Here is a 21,686-nt window from a genome sequence, read left to right as displayed (position 1 = left end):
CAGCTATCCAGTCAGCTATCCATTTTACAATTCAAGGTCTGGGGTGGCTGGAGCCTATCCTAGGTATACATACAATAGGCAAGCTAAAAAGAAGTGTCAAACTCTGATAGAGGTGATATATGCATTAAAGTAGATGGTATGAAAAACAGCACGACAATCTCAAACCTTGTCCATGAAACTCAGACAAGGTGCATTTTATTTAAAAAAGGCAAAATATTTGGAATGCATAGACCTAGCATAAGGCTTTAGACACACATAACGCATTAAAGGTGTTACATTTTATAATCCACAGAAAGCTTGTAACACATTTTTTGAAAACTTGGTAGTACCAAGGTGGAAACTTAAACTTTTACAGCCCACTGCCCACAGAAGCTGGAGAAAAACAGACTTTTCGGCAAATTTAAATCATTTCACTTTCTCCTTTAATGAGGGAAACACACTGAACTGAAAGTGTGGTGTTTACTACACAAAACAAAAATCATGCAGCAATGGGAAAAGGTTGATTACGAGGCTGAAGGAAAATACAGTGTGTCCCTGGCATGTGTCCCATAGTCATGTCTAGTCAGGAATGACTGTAATCTTATATAGCAAACATACTTACGCTAACGCGGTAAAAGGGTCCGTGCATGCTTTTGCGTATTCCCTCAATTACTCACACACTTACACACCCACAAAAACAAACTGTTTTTATGGCTCTTTCAGGAGGTTCAAACATAGCACATATCCCTCAAGAGACACACGTGGGCTTTAATAGAACCTCTTCCACTGAGATCACAGGAAAGGAAAGTAGTGTTGGCCTACTTTTCTTCATCTTCATGAAGGATGAAAAACACGCAGAGAAGTAGACAGCGGAGTGCACTTGATAAAATAATAAAGCCGTGCTATTTATAGACACAAATGAGCAGCTTGACCTAAATGTCACAGCAAATGCTCAAATGTGACGTCTGAAACTGGTGGGTGCCCAGAAGGAACATCACAAGCCATTCTGCAGAATGCACGAATGGACGACCACAAGACAAATCACCAGAGGAGCATCTGCTGCGGCAAATTAACGATACAAAGAAAACCTTAGTGGAGAGTTTTGTCCTGAAGCCACTTTGACATCAAGATGGGAGTAGAAAAGGTCAGCTTTAGAAACAAAGACCTCTATTAGAGTTGTAGCCAGGCTCGAAACCCTAAAAGATGCACGCAGCTGTGACGTCAGCCATTGGTCTGTTGACTTCTATTTTAAAGCCTTAAGATTAGGCTCAGCATTTGCCTTTCTTTTGGAATCAAAGTGATCATATTCACAAACAGGGTCAAGTGATCCAGTTCAGTGATGTCAACCAGGTGAAGTGAAGCCTAGAAGCTGAGACTGGTTGGAAAACACCTCAAAGAGGCCACACCCCTCACAAAGCAAAGTCATAAGCCTTAATACAAGCTGAACACACCTACACAGGTATACTTGTAAACATAGCTTTTCTGGGTGTTTTTGTCTTTTGTCCTCTCGTAAATGGCTTTTCAGATCACTGAAAATGGAGCTTCTGAAAAGTTCCTTGACAATTTTAAGAAACTGTCAAAGCTGTGCAACTTAACCTCCTTTGTTGATGTCAGACTGTGAACTCCTTGATTGTCTGTAGGCTTCTGATTGGCCAAGATGAGATGTGACAACCTGCACAAAACCGTCTGGTACATTTTCATTGCAAATTTGAGTAACAGAATATGAGTATACTTATACTTATAAAAACCATAACTATGTAACACATCATATGTAGATACCATATCAAATTAACAACTTTAAAACGAGATGGGACATTAATCATAAGCTTTTCTTTTCCAGTTTATAAAATCTGTGCATTAAACATACTTTTCTTTCTCCGGGAAATACAGAAAACTTACATTTAGCTCACATGTACTTATTGTGACAAACTGCAGAGAAACAATTAGTGTGACTGGTTGGTTTGTTGAGCTGTTAGAAAAGTTGCACTTGAAATGACCTGCCACTTAAAAAAAAACCTTACTCCATTCATGCTTGCTCATCTTCAGTAGAGCTAGCTAGATGCTGAAAACGCGACTATTTACACGCACAATGAACGCATCACTGACGTGAGAAGACAACGGAGATGTGCTAAAGGTGTAAACAGCCGTGGGATGTCATTATTTTCTCATGACTGATCAAATAACTGGCTATCAGTGCCAGGTTACAGCACATGGCTAAATAAACCAGTGGACAACAGTCTGCCAATCACACTTGGCAGACTGTTGTCCACTGGTTTACTAATACTCATTAGTTGAAGGTGCAGGAACGCTGCTCTTGATTGGCTACCATTAGCCATTTGAAACGTGCTATAGACAAGTGTTGCGAAGACAAAAAAGTATAAGCTGCAACCCAACAAATAGTTCAGAATAACAACATGAAAGCAACAGCAAGGTGAACATGGTGAACAAAGTACTTTTCAGTCCCAGCAGTTAAAATGGACTTTGTCGAGAAAACACACAGAGTGGTTTTGTCTTGTTTATCTGCAGCTAAAACAGCCGCTAAATTTTCCATTCTTGCTGTGAATGTATGTTGTTGAAGCTAATTTGTTACACAGTTGCCTTGTCGGTTTTCATTCAAAGAGGTCTATGCTGATGTCATAGTGGTGCACCCATTCTGACTTCCTCTTTGGGCGTCCTTCAGGCGTGAAATGACTCTGTTGGGTCCCCGTAGAGCCACAATAGGTCCAGAACATCTGTGTGGTTTAACAGTAGACAGAGTCTGAGCAGACCGGAACATGTCTATGGGCACCCCACTGACCCACCCTTCAGACCCATACAAAAGCCTGGCTGCCACTTAACAATCACACATGGACAAGCAGGGGCACAAAGACGCTCCCATATTGAAACACTAGCACTTAAATGCACTAATTCCTAACAGATAATTTTCAAAGTAACATGTCATGACCTTGATGTCTCTGTTTTGGCAGTGGTGAAAATTTTTAAGTCACATTATTCTTAGCAAGTGCTGCAGAGTTATTGGTTTCCCCAGTCCTTCATCACGCCCACACCACTTTGGTCCAGATGGTTATGTGTCAGCACCTCGTCAGCTTCACGTGGCACAAAGCAGGTTTTTGTCTCTGTGTGCTTCTGGTACAAGATGGACCCACTTATATAGTTCAAAATGGATGGAGCGGTAATGCAGATTTGGAAGTGCAGTTATTTTTGGTTTGTTCATTTTGGCGTTGAATTATGGCTCCACAAAGACTCGGCACAAGCAAACACAGTCTGTGCTTTTTTATAATTAATAAAGCTGGTGAAGCTGCACACACATAACGGCTGCTGTACTCATTTAAAATTTCACTTGTTCGCAAGATCTTAACAAGGGACACTGTAGTCACGCCAAATAACTTATTTACTATGCAAAAACCCCAAACATATATGTAATATTCATGGAAAAATGTGGCTCTTTTGGATAGACTCAAATATGAAATAAAAAGTTAGGAATAGGTTACACTATATTATACGGTTACTGGGACCTTAAAAGTCAAGGCTGGGACAAGAAGTTGAATTCTTTCATGAAGATATAGATAAAAGTTAAGCTAATTTCAACACGGCAACCGATTTAAGAGGTTGCTGTGAATAACAGTGCCTTGGTCTTGTAGTAATATTAAAGAAATTGCTGAAATGCTCTAAAATAACCAACTTAATACGCCTGTTGCCTCCCTTCATAAATAGATTTATTGATCAAGATCTGGTTCTTATGCAACAGTATTACCCTATGAGCATTACAGTAGAGATAAAGTAGTTAGACCTCTATGGTAGCTGTCCAAACATGGTGCAAATGTAGAGCAGAAATAAGCTACACCCTGATGCAATCCATGATTACATCTCAGAAATGGCACAATGTTAAAAATGAGGTTCAACACAAAATGTGAATTTTGTCTAAATACAGCCTTCAGAGAAACTTCAGGTCACATGCATTGTTTTAGTGCACAGTTAGCATATGTATAGATGACACCTTTGTTAGGCTGATAAGAATTAAATTCAGCAAGATTTGATTTGAAAAGAAAAAAAAGGAATGTCAGACTGGCGACATGCGGGTGTACTGCGCCTCTCGCCTTTGACTGAGAAAACATTTGAATGGCTTTTGTCTGCAGCCTCATTGGTTTACTATCTGCTGACTTTCATGGTTAAATTTCATACCTGTGGCCTAAATGTTGTATTCATTGCTTCTTAAAGAAACGCTGTACTGAAAAAGTAGGCAGATTTAAGTTGGTCTTAAGAATAAATAGCTTGAGGAAGCGGTGATCTTTTTGCTTACGTCTCCAGTAGATAGTGTGTACAAAGACTGGACTAGAAGCTGGGCTTTGTCAGTGGATGAACTCTGCAGTTGAGTACATCTTTCTCCTTTCAGCTGTAAACACACTTAAATATGTGATGTAAGTGTAAGGATGACAAGGGTGGGAAATGTCAACAAGGCTATTGAGTTTCAGGACGTGTGATACTGTGCAGAAGTGAGATCCTTGAGGATCATACTGTCGGTGTTTGTTAGAAAATGCACATGCGTCATCAAGGTTTACAGACCAAAATCAAGTCATTGTCATGAGTTAAAGTAAATAAATATCATCTTACCCATCTTTTGCCCTCTAGAGGTCAATTTAGATGAGAAATCATTTTACAAGGGACTAAAAAGAGTCTTGTTGAAATGCTGTCATCTCCCACAGCAAGAGAAAATGTTGGACTCACACATAAAGATTATAGAAAACTTTCATTAAAGCTTCATTAAGGGGCTGAAGATGTGTTAAGCCTGTTTGGTTCCAAACACACTAAGGCACAACTATGAATGTTTCGGTTCAGAACAACATGTTCCTGCACACTAATGTCATGAATGACATCACGCACAGTCAAAAGTTAATTACATACACATTTGCTGTTGAAAGCTTTAAAACTGAGCTTAAATCTTGAGGAAGTGACGTGTATTGAAAAAACAAAAGGGAGAAATTAGTGTCACAACAGGAGAGCTGTAATTAGATCCTGTCATAATTCTTTAGCCTACTTCTCTAGTCTTCTCTCTTTCATGTAAGATAGTGATCTATGCTGCAGTGTGAGACATATCTGGAAGTGTTTGTCGCTGGATATTTATTACCTGGTGCTCTTTACTTCTACTGAGGTTAGGTCCACAGGGCACTCACCTCTGGATTGATGGGGATTTTGTGTGACCCCCTTTGAAAAGGCACATCCAACAACCGAGCTGAGTTGCAAAGAACACAGATTTTAAACATGACGCAAGGACATAATGTGACCTTAAATAAAGATACCTTTTTCTTAAAAGCACTTTGAAAAGACCTGAACTTGTAGTGGATGTCAGCCATCTGGGGCCAGCATTCCTAAAGAGCATCTCTGTAAATGCACTCTCTGTGCTGCTGCTTTTATATGATCAGGGACTATTTGTATTATTTAAAAGCAAGCTTACCAGAGACCTGGAAGTCTATTCTAATGGACTCAGTCCTATGTGTGCATAACCAACTCATTAGTTATACATGGGCCAAACCTGATCACTAGAGAGACAGAGTAGGTATGACAGCAACACTGCTCTCTTTAAAAAGAAAGCATCAGCCATGTTCACGAACATCTACCAAAAACGAGAAAGCTCTAAACATGACACAAACCCGTCAAAACAATCTGAACTGCTTGTTTCCTTCTCTGAGCTTCAGTACCCCACCCATCCATTAAATCCCAGTCAGCTGTTGTTCTATTGATCTGTTTGTCAGAAATACAGCTGACTTTACAGAAGCCTGGCCATAAATCCTGCCTCCTCTCTGAGACAATGACAATGCATTTTTGTCATAATGTTGCGCATCATCTTAGAGATGATAAACTACACGTGTATGTTTTGTATCTAAACATTCATATATGCAAACCGTTAAGAGGAAAGTAACGAGAAGAAAGGATGTGCACACTGAACCAGCAACAACACGAACATGCTTTTGCCACTCACCTGCCAGACGAGCCTCTCGAGCGGGCTTGCTGAGCATATCTAGGGCTTTGGAGGTAGAGGACCTGATGTGGTCACTGAAGGACTTCTGCAGTAGCAGCAGCCTCATGGAGCGAGACATGGTGATCCACCTAAGCTTACCAATGTCAGACTCCCACTCTATCTGCACACTTATTCCTGACTAAGTTGGCTTTTGTGCATTTCCCTCTCGTCAGTTAATTGGATAATATCTATCTGGAATAGCTTAAACATCACTATCATCAGTGCTCAAATATCCAAGCGTAATCTGACTAGTTTCTGCATCTACCTGGTTTTGAGCTATCTTCTGCATTGGGCTGCTTCTCCTTCTCCTTCTGTTCTGTTCGAGTCTGGACTGTACACTCCCGTCTGCTGCAGCAGGCATCAGTGCGGTAACTGCTGGGACACATCCAGCCAGTGCTGCAATGCTCTCATATTCTATTCTGCCAGAGTGTGTGTATGTGTGTGTGTGTGTAGTGCTGTGTGTTAAGGTGAGTAAGTGCTTTCTGACAAAAGCTTCATCCCTCTCTGTGAATAAATGAGTGGGTCACAGTCACGACTTGCATTTTATCCTGTATGTCTCTCTATTTTTGCCTCTTAACTGTTCCACCTTCCTTCACATCCAGTCTATTTACACCTGCCCTTCCCTGTCTAGACACAAGGAGCATCAATGCCAGTTATATAATGTATTTCCAAGCCAGCATGCTTGTTCTGAAGTTCCACCTGCCCTCATCTTAAAGAAATAATACGAAATGGAAGTGACGGCAATGAAGGGGTGCAGGATAACATCTAGATCCACTCAGAGAGGACAAAATGTTAGAAGCAATTAAAGAGTGAAAAAAAGTGAGTTTAACTTGCTTTGACCACAAAAACTTCTGTCATTCCCAACAGTCAATAATCACTTTCCTAAGCCAATCCTGTGTTAAACCGCCCGACTCATAGCGTGACTTACTGTAAATATATTATGGACAGACGAGAACATACAGTGAACACATACAAACACACACGTCCATAAACACAAGCTCAAGTAAATTCTATTAGTTATTGAGAAACACACATGCACTGCTGATTCTTACATAACCAAACTTAAGCTTCTGAAATGGCCAAAAACAGCATAATACAATCCGTTACTACTTGTACCGCCGCGGTGTTGATCGGATAATCATGATTTGGCTTCTATTTAGCAAGTACAACTCTCTGAGATCAGTGAGGAAGCTTAAGCATTGGCTGAATTTAAAAAAAAGAAGCTGTAGTAACATTTTGAAAACTTTAAACTGATTTTTGTACTCTTTTATTTTTTGGTGTTGATTTGGTGTCACATTGCAAAGGTGGGGCTACACAAGCTACTTTAAGCCTTTGAAAGATAAAATCTAAATAGGAATGTGCCTTTCAGTCAAATAAAAGTTTGTTATTACATTTTAAATGGTTTTAATATTTCATGCAAATTTAATAAAATGCTGTAAAGACAAAGAAAACACAAACTTGCACGAGAGCTACGCTGTGTTTTTAATGTTAATGCTTAGTACTCTATTTTTACATTAAAAAAAGGCTCATATTGTTACCTGTATGTGAAATGGTAACTTCTTTTTAATTGAATGCTTTTAGATTCACCAATTTGCATAAACTGCAATTGTAAATTCATCAATCAATAAACTAAGGGCTGTGGTTCAAAAGGTGGAGGGTCATTCACTAATTAGAAGGTTAGTAGTTTGGTACCTGGCTCCTCTACTCTCTATTTGCCCTTGGGCAAAATACTAAATCCCAAATGACCTCCTATGCATCCATCAGCATGCTTGCTAGGAAACTGGGAAATACTTGCAGTATTTGTTATGACCACCTTTATTCTTCAACCTATCTTTCTTGTAATCTTTTCAGGAACAGTTCTCCAGATTTCTTTCTTTCTGAGATCATTGTCATGCTGACAAATTGACCTGTTGCCAATCAGATGTTTTCCAGATGGTACTGTGTTATAGATCAAAATCATAATGTGGTTTTCTGTGTTCATAATCCCATAACTTTTAAAAAGACTTGCAATAACATTGGCTAAAATGCAGCTCCAAACTACGACAGGCTTCGCCATGTTTTACAGATGGCTGCAGAGGCTCTGTTGTACCTCTCTCCTGACCTCACCTGTTGTTGTGATAAAGATTTGTTTCAAAGACTTGGATGTATCACTACATAAAAACTGTTGCCACTGGTTTTCAGTCCAGTTCTTGTGTCATATGTCATACCTGAGTCAAAGTTGTGCTTGAATGACTCATAAGTCAGTATTTAGTGAGATAACTGTGTTTTCCAGCTACAACAGGACATTATTTTCAGTATAAAGGCAAGCAACAAGCTAGTGATTGCAATGGAGAATTTAGCAGCTAAAGCGCAACATATTTTCTTCAGAAGATAATGAAAAGACAAGACAAACAGTGATTGTTTGACCAGAAAGAAGACTGCAGAAAAATATATTATAAGGTGATAATAATTTCATTTGCATTCAGTTTGTTATGCAGCCCCCAAATAATCACCCACCCAGAAAAAAAGTTAATTTCTCACAGTTTACTGAACTTAAAAACACTCTATCGTCTTTTAGACCCAACAGTCTCATACTCGTGTGTGTGTGTGTGTGTGTGTGTGTGTGTGTGTGTGTGTGTGTGTGTGTGTGTGTGTGTGACTATTTGTGTTCTGCTAAACTGCATTTTGTTACATTTCACACTAAGCTCACACTTGAGAAAGATCAGCCAGTCATGCTGATTGCTCCAGCAAGTGAAGGTAATGCTTAGGCTAATTGCAGTTTCAAGATAGCATTGTGCTCATCACGGCCAGTTGACTTTATGGTCTCCCGGGGTTTGCTGAGACTCATAACGTTGGATTGTTGCATCTTAACCTTTTCACAACCTTTTAGTTCATGCTCCCACAACTGTGGACTGACGTCCTGGACAACCTAATAAATAAGGATTAGGGCGTGATAAAGAAAAAGAAACTATGGAAGTATCAGAGTTTCCGTTCCTCCTTCACACACTGGTTTGACTCACATGACATGAGTTGTTGTTTTCAGGCGAGTGCGCTTGTGTGCGTACACCAGGACACAAACAGAAACCCTCTGGGTCAGTGTGTGTGTATCACAACATATCGGTGGACTTTCCCTCTCTGTCTCCAGTATACCTGTGATAGGGGGCAATACGCAGACTGTAACCTGGATATGAGGGTAAATATGCTGAAGCAGAAAACAATGCAAGTCTCACACCTCAGGAAGGAAAGCACTGCCAAATGCCTCCTTTGTCAAACAAGTGTACAGCCTGCCAGGAGTGTGCACGAATACCAGAATCCACAGAATACAGGCTGGAGAGGGTTACATGCCAACATACTGACCCAGATATGGAGACAGGGGTGTTGTGCTTTGGGAAGACTTCAAACAGTGCATAGGAACAGTATGCCAGGGTCTTCCATCAAAATGTCTATGAAAAACAATGCGCCCATTGCAGAAAAGCCAAAGATGTGTTATGTGTGTGTGTGTGTGTGTGTGTGTGTGTGGCACAGTGTGACTGTAATTGTGTGCAAGTTCCTTTGATGTGACCACCCACTTGATTTCTTAAGCTTGATTTAGACTTCTGTGATAAACCTACATCCTAACTTACATAGTAACCGGAAACTTCTTTTGTCCCCACATTGCAAACTTCCATGGCATTCTAGTCATTGTGCTGACGTTGACCTGACGTGTAGATACAATTTTCAGGAGGTGCTCGTCAGGTTACGCAGAACTTTGCTGCGTAGGGTTAAAATGGAGTTCCAGTTATGGCGTAGGTTATGATGTAGATGCAGAACTATACACTCCCTCACATGCTAGCTACCAGTTAATTCAAGGTATAAAAATGAAGTTTCCGAAATCACGAAAAAAAAAACCCCCGACATCTTAAGATATATAAAGGAAAAAAATCCACCAACTGAGTGAGAATCTGAGTGAACCTCAGTCTCTCTCCTTGACAACCAAACAAGGGGAATAAACCAGCCAGGGAGTGACAGAGCCTGCTGAGCCAGGACTGATTCATTAGCCTCGGGACAGCATTGGCATGCTACACCATCATCACTGGGGAGATTTACAACCTCCTGGCTATGGATGAAAATTCCTCCAGGATTATTTAAGATAAAGAATATATTTAAGAGGATATACACCTCTTTGAAAATGATAATAAAGAGAATAGGGAGTGACATATCCAGAATGGCATCAATTGGTTACTTAGTTACCTCCCAACTTATCCATGTTTCTTATTTGAAGCAAAAACCAAAAAAATATCTATTTCATGTGATGAAAGCCTTTTCAAAAAATATTCTCACATCCGATGTCTAAAACTAACTTTTTGGTTTCCTGACCAAGAGACAGACAAGCCAATCCACTGGCTAAGCATCGCAGAGATCAAATTTACATACATACATACATTTACATAGATATTTAGGTAATAATTATGTATGCAACCTTAAAGACATGGTCATTATTTGAAACAAATTATGAACAAACAGAAGGACCTGTATAATTTATATAAATCTACTTTGCTATTAAATTCAAGAATGAAACCAACACTGTCTGCAGTTACCTTTGTGGTGGACAACCTCAGAGAATTACCCGCCAAATGGAAATTTTTACCCACATTACACCTGTTACCGGCCCTTCACACAGGGAGGTAGAAGGTAAGTGCCAGAAAGGTCAGAGAGTGTTTTTTAAACCACAACAGAACGTATTACCTCAACCTTAACCTAATGTCATGAGTTTCTATAAATGGTGACATTAAAAATAAAATACAACCAATATCAAAAAGGTTTCTTTATGCAAAAAGACTAAAAAAAGACAATTTTCTTTTACGTCACAACAGCAGGTAGCTCCAAATGTTTGATTTTGCTGATGTTTTTTTCCTGATGCAACCCCAAAGGGATTTGTGTCTCTGACTGGGATCAAGCCTAAACCCATTACCAAAAAACTAAAATAAAAAATCAGTGACAAATATAAATTTCTCACCATCCATGTAGAACATTTACTCGGCAGCTTCCATGATAGGCTTCTTCTTCTACATACGTTGCATGTACTGTGGGTACTGAATCAATAGCTGTTGAACAGCTATAATAAGACTGATGACGCAAGGCCTCTTTCACCTCTTCTGGCTTATTTCTATAGAACAGGGGAGACTTTTGTTGTTGTAGGTTCGGGAGTTTCAGGAGGAGTTCCTGTTGTAAATTCCCCTTCATGTGTGGTTTCCTTTTCACAGTAAAGGAGATGGATGCCCAAAGAAAGAGCTCTCAAAATTCACAGGAGGAACACTTACTGTAATACAATATGATTCAACCAGAAATCTGAAGTAGCAGAACAGTGACACATCAAATGCTTCCAAACTTTTTTAAAATTCCAAACTATCCCAGATATCCTTTGACATCAAGCATGAGGAAACTGGATTATGTACATTCAAAGGGAACAGTTGTGATTTGCAGTTGTAAATCTTTCCACCTCAGACTCAAAAGTTTGAAATATAAACCAACTCAGCTGCAGTATGTTACACTACCAGTCTCCATACAGGAAGTAAAGGAGAGGGTGTCAAATGGGAGGGGAGAGAGGGGCTGGTTGGGGGGGGTTAGGCCATCAGAGACGGATGGGGGAGGCCAGGAATGTGACCTTGCACAAACACATTGACTCCTGTACTTGGTATGAAGTGGGGAGGGCAAAAAGTGGGATAAGGCAGACTCAATTAAAGAAGAGGAACAAGCAGCAGAAAACAAACATCAGTCATGAGCTGCTGTTGACTTGGCTCCAAATACGAAGAGCTTGTTTACATCTGTCAGAGCGCTTTCTCAGATGACAGCGCTGCCGTTAAGAGGACACGCAGCTGCAGGAAAGAGGCAATAGTCGCAAATGAGAAAAGCAAGTTGTTCAACTCTGCTAACTGTGATGTTCTCTGAATTAAGTGGGACGCTGTGTGGGAACGTGGTCTGTTGGAGCCAAAATTATCAGTCACAAGATCTGCAGAGAAAACGTGATCCTTAAGACACCATCTGTGCTCAGAGGACTGATTTACTTGTTTGCACAGATGACTAAGTCTGTCACATATTCCTCACAGATACACCATATTTCTAAGAACTTCTACTAAAGGAAAAAAAATAGAAAAATATACTTAAATTTCTTTTTTTCCTCGTTTTATTAGATGAGTGGCTCAGTTCTGTCTCTTTTACACAATAAGCCTTCTGTCTATTTATTGAGCCTTGTTCTGCTGAAGGTGTATTCCTCTTAAAAGGGAATTTTTCCTTCTCACTGTCACCAAGTGCTTGTTCACAGGGGTCACCTGCTTGGTGTGGTGTTTTTCGCTTATTGTAAAGTGTATTACTTATAATATAATAGACCACTTTGAGGCAACTGCTGTTGTGATTTGGTGGCGTATAAGTCAAACCATTAAATATAGTTAAAACATTTTTTTAGCTGCTTCTTTCAGATTCAAATCTTCACATGAATCACATTGACATTACAGATCAGAAACTATTGACTTTATCCACACGCTGATATCTTTTCACTTGACCAGACGGCTGTGCCTTCAAAAGGGAGTTTTTTTTGATGTGAGATTTTCTAATGATTCTGGGTTCCCCACAGTTTAACGCTCAGGTCACTTCTAATAAACAATTATCTTACCATCAGCCGTAAATACCAGTAACATCACTGTAACTGGAAAGAATAGTGACTAACAGGGAAACAGGAAAAAAAACAGCGCCAGACAGACATGATGAGGCAAGTTATTCACAGTCGGAGCATGAAGAATCCCACTGAGGGTATCTAACCCTCCAGTTTCCTTATTCTTCTTATCGCCAACTGCTAGCCAAGACACGTAGGTCCAGGTAAAAAGCCGGGATTTGACCCTGCTATTGGTTGGATGCCCATCATTGTGTTTTATATTTGCACTGGTTTATATTTAGATCAGTTAGGCAGATCATGGTGCCTCTAAACTCAACTACAGCCAAGAAAAAAACACAGAAGACAGACCGACTTTGCTATCAGTAATCTGCAACGTGGATTTCTGACATGTTTACAACATTGCAAGTTTTCACATCAGTGAACATTCAGTTTAAGCTTGTGTGTTATTACCCTCAACAGTGTCTATTATATCAAACTTAGTTTGGATATCAAGTTATATTGTGGATCTGGATCCCATTCAGCAAAGAACCTGGATTCGTTTCATTTTGTAGGCAGCACATATTATCTTGTTTGGGCAAGACCACTGTCACTGGTTCAAATAACAGAAGCTGTTGTTTGAATCATAAACAATAAAAATGCCAACATTTAGCTTTTTTTGTTACTTTGTGCTCTATCTGCTACACTCTGTCTTCTCTGTCTTCAAAAATTTAATCACCATCATTTAGCTGTTAGCTATTTTCTCTTTAGCTTGCAAATTATGAAATATAGGTAATCAAATAATGTAGGATATTGGTAAAAAAGATTTGTTTTCAGTAAGATAATTATCATTACTGCACTGGATACGGATTTAACCAAGTGCTATAATAAACAATTATGTTTTTCTGCTTTCACATTTCAGTTTCTGGTTATGACATGGAGGGCGATGTCTACGACATTTCTAAGTCATAAATTGGCAATAAAGGTTACTCCCAGATGATGCAATAGTACTGTAAGAAAAGCTTCACAGTAGCTAACCCTAGTTGTTAAACCTCACCCAGCCATACCAACTATGTGCTACCTTAACCTGCTCAAATAAAGAGCAGATAAAGGAGTGCTTGTAGTGTTCAGGCCTACAGCAGAAAGCATTAAAAATATTAAATCCTCCAGGCTGTCTTCGCTGTTTTCCTTGTTGTGTTTTTACTCCACGAGGCAAGTCAGCTTCCTATCTTTTATCCAAGAAAAAGTTGCCTCTGAAGATAAACAGAGGCTTTTTTTGTTTAACAAAAATTGCCTCTTTGTTATAGTAATAATACATTTGTGGTAATGAATAAATAAATGAATAAATCTGAGTGTATTCTTAGTTTCAGCAGCATAACATACACATCGCATCTCTCACCTCATCATGACTGTCCTTATCCTCCAATGGTATGCGGTATGTCTTGTGTCTTTTCTTGCTATTACAGTTAACTGGTGCTTTGCAGGCCCTGTAAAATCAGGCAATAACCAGCAGGACAGGAGCTGTAGCTCTGCAGAGCAACAGACACATGGTCTTTGTGCGCAGCCAAGCCATAACACTGGCTAAGGTACATCCAGTGCCACAGGCAGGTCATCAACCGTGCCATTAGGGAGCATGGACTGTGGAAACGTCTTGTTGATCACTAGTGAGCTTCTGTTGTTGCACACATAGTAAAATTAACCATGAATGAGCTGTCTGTCATAGCAGTGCAGCAGGAGCCTTCAGGGCATGGCGTGTGATGTAACACTGTCAGAAATGTGTCATTCCAAGAGGCCTTAAATGCTGGCGATACAGAGAGGGCTTTGAAGTGCCACAATGAACACTGGGCTTTGTGCCCCCCCCCAAACTCCCATTGTAACCCCATCCTCCCTCTCTATCCACATCCACGGGCCCTATCACACAGACGCAAAGATTGAGGTTACATAACTTGCTTACAGGGAGTCAGAGTGATTTAATTTAAGAAAAATGAAGAACAGACTTTGACCCCATTGAAGCTGCCAAAGTACTTTTTTTCCCAAGCTTTAACTTAGAATGTAGGTAGCACTCACATATGCACAGCATGCACACACACACGCGCACACACACACACACACACACACACACACACACACACACACACACACAAGGACATGTTTGGGACATTTTCCATTCAATAGTGGTATTAATTAGAGAGAGAAAGGGACAGACAGAGCAAGCCTGAGTGAGGACTCTCATCAGGCTTTGAGACAGCAGGGGGCAATATGAAAGCCTCATCTCCTACGTCGAACCACCTCTCCGGTATTGTTTACCAGCATACTGACGACATGGGGGGGTGTTTAATGAACACTGCTCCCCTGCCGTCTGTCTGCAAGTAGGTCTGTACATCCACAGTTTCCTGTGCACTATGTGATAGAGAGTGGAGGGAGCATTCACTACAGATTTGAGTTTTTTCTTTAGATCGATTCATAATAAAGTGGCCCACTGGGAGAATTGCAATGTAATGATATAACATGTCAATAGAAATAAGTCTTTTCATCAGATTCATTCATTCAGAATAGATTGTTTATATTGCTAAATTATTCAATAAATATTGCTTAGAGAAACTTGTGTGCTGCTGTATGTGTTTGATATAAGATCATTATTTCTATTTGCTTTTTTCCCCCATTTTTCTTTTTTATACAGAGTCTGGAAAGTGAGGGCAAAAGGTAAACGAGGGAAAGGTTCAAAGTTTTGGGCACAGACTCGACATCCAGTCTGGCTCTTATCTCGGAAAGGCGACAGGCTTGATGGTTTCGTAGATGAGTCTAGGATCTTATCTACACTCATATCCAGAGCCTCATAGCACCACAGTCTGTCCTTGTTCAGTCAAACACTCCACCTTCTCTCGCAGTACTTTGCAACGGATCCATCGCAAATTGTCAAGAATCTCCTCACATAAACCACTTTAGGCGCAGACCAGACACACTGAAGACAACTTTCACAACTTCTACGTGTTCTAAATGAACAAGGTAAAAAAAAAAATTATAATAAGATTCTCATCTAGGCAGGCACAAATGATAATGAAAAAACAGCAAGCACTTACCAGCTTTTTCTTTCTCAGGAACAACGGGGGTGCTCTGGGAAAAAGAGGAGAAAAAAAGATTACAGTCACGATAGCTTGGCTATGATGCATTTCCATGATACTCGATGCCACGGAGTGATTCACACAGGAAACTCGCTTGATTTTTCTTAGCACTTGTAAGCATTCCTAAATAAACCTTGACCTAGAGAGTGTAATTAAAATAAGCATTCATCCTGTGTTATTCCAGTGTTTCAGCAGCTACTTATTTCATTCCTTTACATGTTATCCCTCTTATTTGAGGAGCATCTACAGTTTTATAAACCAGTGTTTTAACACGAGCTCAGCAAATTGTATGTATTTGCGACTGCTTGTTCGTGTCGGTCATCTGGCTAAAGAGAAAAGCATGCCAGTCATTGCATAAAAATAAGTGTTGATCTTCGGTATTAACCATATATTCTTCTAAGAATCTTGCCTAAATGGAGCGTATAATTACACCGCATTGTTTCATGACATACCGGGTTTGAGATACCAGGAATGTGGTTGCCAAAACCCAATATGCATAGTTTTATGATGTGTAAACATTTTAATAAATGGTTACAGTAGATAACAAACCTACCAAAAAATTCTGAAAAAACCACATCATTAAAAGTGTTCACACAGCACACTTTCCTGTGAGTTAATGTTGATTCAGCTCTCACGTAGGTCGTCTGGGGAGACATTACTGATAAAATCACAACACATTTTGTAGCTGTAGTAGATTCTTATTATTCTAGTTGCTTAATATGACCTTTTTTGGATTTGTTGCAGGTTTTAGGAAATAATGCTGCATCAACAACCTTTCTGGGTAAAAATAGAACAGTCTGTGTGTCGTTTCAGTGGTAAAGTGCATGTGTGTCTGCACGTGCGTAGAGTGGAGCATTCAGCTGGAATGTAAAGGTCTTTCTTGGTGCTGACTTTTGACCTCAGGGTCTTTTGCTGATCTCCACACCCTGACCTGTTTAATCCAAACTCCCCTGGAAGAGATCAGACAGAGTAAGCAGGACCATTCTTACAATGCTCTCACACTGCCCAGAGAAGAATTCTGTTTTCATAAAGTCTAAACATTGTGATATTATATGCGATATGATATTTGTATTAGGATGAGTTTACAACTCAATGTTTATTTTCCCCTCAGAAATAGCTAAACAGCTTTAATGATGTTTAATTATGCTGTTACAACTTTGACCTCTTTCATTCCATCCTTCTTTTAGAGCGATAATGCCTCAAATGGCGCCAAAATTCAAATTAATCACATTGAGTGGAAGCAAAAGAAATGAATCATTCTTGTTTCACCTTCAGGTGATTAAAAAACAGCAGAAGTTAGAAAACGTCAGCCAAGAGACCAAAGGTTTTGTCCTGTCTGAGAGCTTGGTTTCACTTATCACTCACTGATTTGTTTCATTCTCACTTGCTTATTAGTTTAGGTTTAGACACCAAAATCTACTTGGACAGGTTTAGGAAACGCATGTTGAAAAATAACACTTTCCTATTGCATTTAAATGTGATGCCAAGGGTGCACCCATATGCAATGAGTTTGGAGTGAAAGACCTATCCTACTAATGCCTAAACCCACATTGTGGCACAAATACCACAGGACAGCTGGCTGGAAACATGTAGTTTGGGTTAACAGTTGAGGCAATTGCCCACACACTCACTTCGGCTGAAGAACGATCACACTCTGTTCTTCCGAGAGTCCTTACTCAGTGATACTGGCATCAGAGATTGGCATAAGGAGTCCTTTGGTGATGTGCCATAATGAACTCAAAAAAATGAAGATCCTTTAAAGAGTGACTATTTCCTTAAGGAAAAAACTCCATTCAAGAAAGAAGATATTTAGTGTTTCCCTAAAAGACCAACTTGTAACTTGTGTTACCAACCTTACGGATGGTACTTTCTGTACCATCCGTAAGGTTGGGAAACACGTTACCTTGTAAACATATTTCATTTCAAACATTCTGGACTAATGATTTGTTTCATTTACCTCAGAGATCGGGTTTCAGAGCTGTGAGTGATTTCACTCATGAATTGAGCAAGTTTTAGTAGCAAAGTCAGTTGTTTTACTTCCTAGCAAGGTAGAGCTATTCATGCATCACAAGAAATACAGCGCAATGATGCTTTTTTGCACTTAAAAAATCTCCAGCGTGATCATGGAAAGAGCCTAGTCAGTGCTCTGCGTATGGCTTATTTATCGAGTTACAAATACACAATAGTGGCTGTACAGTTTTAAACCTTTACTGTTTTACTACTGCATATGTTCACGACTGCCATCATGTCTTGTTAAGTCAGTGTTGGTGGGGCTGCTCTAACTATTCGAGTTGGAAATTTGATTTGAGGGAGTGTTCCAGTTGGAAATTCTGACTAGGAATTTTGAAATTGAGCTGGAATGCACTGGAATGCAATACGATGCCTCTATCATCATTTATCACATGTAATTTTTGGATGGCGAGATACCGCAATAAGCTTACAGAGAACCGGCGTTACGCTAGTAACCAAACAATTTCCACTGTTTCCTGAAATTTGATGTCAACACTAAACTTTACAAATCTGATTAATACAAACTCCCGGTCTTGTAAATGTTTCTTTTTTTCTCTGTTAGTATGAGCACAATATATTTTGCCATAAAGGGAGCATTACTTTGATTATTAATCACTTTTAATTTCATTAGCATCAGGCTGCAGTACGGTCACATTCAAGAAAGAAACATGACTAATCATTACAGAGCAAAAAATATGGCTACAGGCGATTTGCTCCTCCAGTCTCAGAGGCAGCCCCTGTATTTTATGACTGAATAACCACAGGTATGACACGGTCTGGCGAGTATGAACACAATGGCTGCTCTTATGCACGAGTTTGTTTTTGCTAACGTGTTTGCTGATTCACGCTGGATAAATGAATTATCTTGGTCCTAAATCCAGTTTTTAGAATCCAGCGAGTGAATTATCTGCTCACACATAGTTTAAACTAAAATCCACACAAAATCGTAACTAGATTTTTATCTGGCAATGCATGTGTTTATGGTTGTTGAGTATGCATGTGTACGTGTTTATGTCTGCACATGTGTAACATATCATATGCGTGCTGAAACAGCAGTAAATCATTTGTCGGTCACTTTCAGACGTAACACGGGTGAAGTTTCCTCTGTGGACAAACAGCTTCACAATTTATTGCTAATTAACAGCCTAAAAAAGACACCAGGGAGAAGCTGAAGGCTCCTGTCATTAAATTATCCGGAACAAACAGAACATCAGCAGTGAGGTGATGCCAGACATACATTTATACTCAGTGCTGTTTCAGCTGTTGCACACGGGTAATATTAGCTCTGCTTTTTCAGCCACAATGTTTTGTTACAGGAAAACATTATGAATGGTATGAGACTCAGCTAAGATAACACAAGCCACCTGCTCCATTTTTGCCTTTTCATCAGCTGGATATAGGTTAGAAACAGTATTTATTATTCTTGTTTCGCCACAATATACAATTTTATTTGAAATACTACCAAAATGCCAAAATATATCCTCACACAGCGTTTTATATTTAAACAGCACCACATTAACTCAGATTTTGTACATGTACAAGACATGTTATTCCTTTATATTGTAGCAAAAAGGTTCTTTTTAAAAAAATCTGAATGGTTAATGTTTTGTATTTTCATCTACAACTCTGAAGGATGGAAATATGGGAGGTCTGTGTGGCTTCTCTGTTTAGGTCTAACAAGACATTTCAGTTCACCAGTGCACCCATCTTATTGTGTAAACACGACACCACGGGTTCCTTTCAGTGACCCATGAGATCACTTACACACAGTGTAAACCTCAGCTTTCACATACTGTTGCGTTTCACTTTATGATAGCAATTACAGATAATGAATACATTTAGAAATATGTTCATATATTTATGAGAACAAGAATGTTAACGAATACACGTAAGTACCAGTGATTTCACTGCACCACACTCACATATTTTCTTAATGCTTTTCTGTTCTCCCCCACTCTGCATGCCACAGTGCAGGTTCTCCCAGTGTGGGGTCGCCCAGGCCGTGTCAAGTGTCCACTGGGGAGCTGCAGGCTGCACAGCACACAGGCATCAGCTGCCTCATTTACTGCCACTAATTTACTGGAAGTGGTTTGTGTTGGGGCACAAGGGGTACGGTATGCGTCTGCCTCACATGAGTATGTAGTGGCCTGCAAGCATGCGTGCCTGCATGATTACACACTGTAGGGTTGTTAATTAGGGTCATTACTCTAAGCAGCAGGCCGGTGAAATTGTTTTTGTCTTGGTTTGGGGGTTTTTTCTCCAACAAATCACTTTTAGTGAATACATTTCAAAAATCCAGGTATGAAACTTTTTTTGTATTTATGTATGTATTTACTTTACTAAACATTTTGGATATTTTGATTGGAATAGTATGGAGAACTTTGACACTTAATATTACTGCCTTACTCTAAAAGCTGTTCAGTTATTCTAATGTTTGTTAAGTGCTCCTGGCAAGCAGGAATCAGGTATATATTTTTAAAATATTTATCTAACTATTTGTAGTATATGTCCCCAGAACAGATGCTGGTGACACCCTTTGATATCAAAATTCTGGAAACATGATGAAAACACAACAGAATTTGTTCTTGTAGTAGGAGGAAGCAATAGTGGAGTTCACTGGGAACAGGAGAACTGAGTAAAAAACTCCAAAGATTAAACAAATATAGCATGAGAGCAGAGAAAGATGCAGTGGACACTTTTCATTGCTTTTAACACGTGTTTTCACCTCAGCTTTTTGTAATGTTAGAACTTCACCCTTCACTCTTTCTTCCTGTCCTTTGTGCTGGTGTAACAAGTGAAGTTCCCCAGTATGGAGTTGTTGGTCAGTCATTTCTGCAACTGACTGACCAACAACAGCACAAGCAAGCATGGCCCAAGGCCGGTTGTAGCACTTACTTTGTACACTCTCTCCATCTGACAACAGAGCTTTGCGAGCTGGAGCAGAGTTACATGCATGTTACCTCTGCTGGACCATCCTTGTATAATGGAAATATGGGAGGTCCTATTCACCAGGGGTCGCTACAACGGATGAATCCCGCAGGTTTGATTTGGCAGATTTTTAACACCAGACGCCATTCCCGAGGCGACCCTCTCTCACTTGAAACAGGGCACTGCACAGCTACAAGCATTTTACCTCATGTCATACTTTGCATGGTTGTGTGTGTGACAAATAAAATTTGAATTTGAACATTCACATGTTATGTGAATATGTTAATTACAAACCTTCAATGTAAATAAGTGTTAAATAAATGGTCTGCCACAACAATGCTGGTGATAAAAAATTACTTTTTAATACAGGAGTTTACGTTAAAGTACATGGGTTTGGTGCTGTTACCAACTACTACATTTCTGGTATTGTGACATCAGCCCTGCTTCTGACATTCATCTGGTTTGGGACGTCGGTCCGTACTTGCCCAGATTTTCTGGTAATGAGAGGGGATTACAAAACCACTCTTAACCCTCCTGGAATGCTCGCAGACTCATTGGAGCGTTCTCAATAATATATAGCTTGTCTGATATTTAAGAGTTAGAATTTAGATGATAACAACTGCAGTTACACTGGGACATCCACAACAGCCAATGTGAGAAAATTTACAACTAGACAAGTGAATGGGAAGAGGTATGAAAGGTAAGATGCCAAGGACATATGAACGAACAACCAGTAATAGGTGTGTTAATCAGCATCAGACGCCAACCTGTCAACCTATTTTCAAGGAAAAAAAATGGCTAGATGAGTCAAATAATGTGTTACTTGTGTAACAGACTGACCACTTGAGAAAAATGAATGCTATCTTTAAAGAGGCTTTGAAGCATGGCCGATGCTTCCTCACAGATGGTCTGCTGCCTGCTGAAGAGACGTTCAAAGCCTGGGTTGAGTAACTGAAAGGTTAATTTATCTTGTACTATGGAAACATGACAGCTTATAGACAAATAAGTAAAGACTTTCAATACCCAG

At 39.7% G+C, this 21,686-nt stretch overlaps 1 protein-coding gene across 4 annotated transcripts in view; it reads right to left on the bottom strand.

Moving 5' to 3' along the window:
- Nucleotides 1–21,686, bottom strand: part of dlc1 (DLC1 Rho GTPase activating protein) — an 89,798-nt gene that overhangs the window by 43,020 nt on the left and 25,092 nt on the right. For 3 of the 4 annotated variants that reach the window (XM_042223379.1, XM_014335466.2, XM_014335467.2), the window contains exon 5: nt 15,680–15,713. In XM_042223379.1, the coding sequence (XP_042079313.1) occupies nt 15,680–15,713 (34 nt within the window). Of the gene's footprint in view, nt 1–5,956; nt 7,439–15,679; nt 15,714–21,686 lie in introns of those variants that run through there. The other variant, XM_005928229.3, reaches the window with a different exon arrangement.

This window comes from Haplochromis burtoni, unplaced genomic scaffold (genome assembly GCF_018398535.1).
Source record: "Haplochromis burtoni strain Fernald_Lab_line unplaced genomic scaffold, NCSU_Asbu1 Contig_110, whole genome shotgun sequence".
NCBI classification, from domain to species: Eukaryota; Metazoa; Chordata; class Actinopteri; order Cichliformes; family Cichlidae; genus Haplochromis; species Haplochromis burtoni.
The sequence above is the reverse complement of the archived record's forward strand: the minus strand, read 5'-3'. Positions and strand labels throughout refer to the sequence as shown.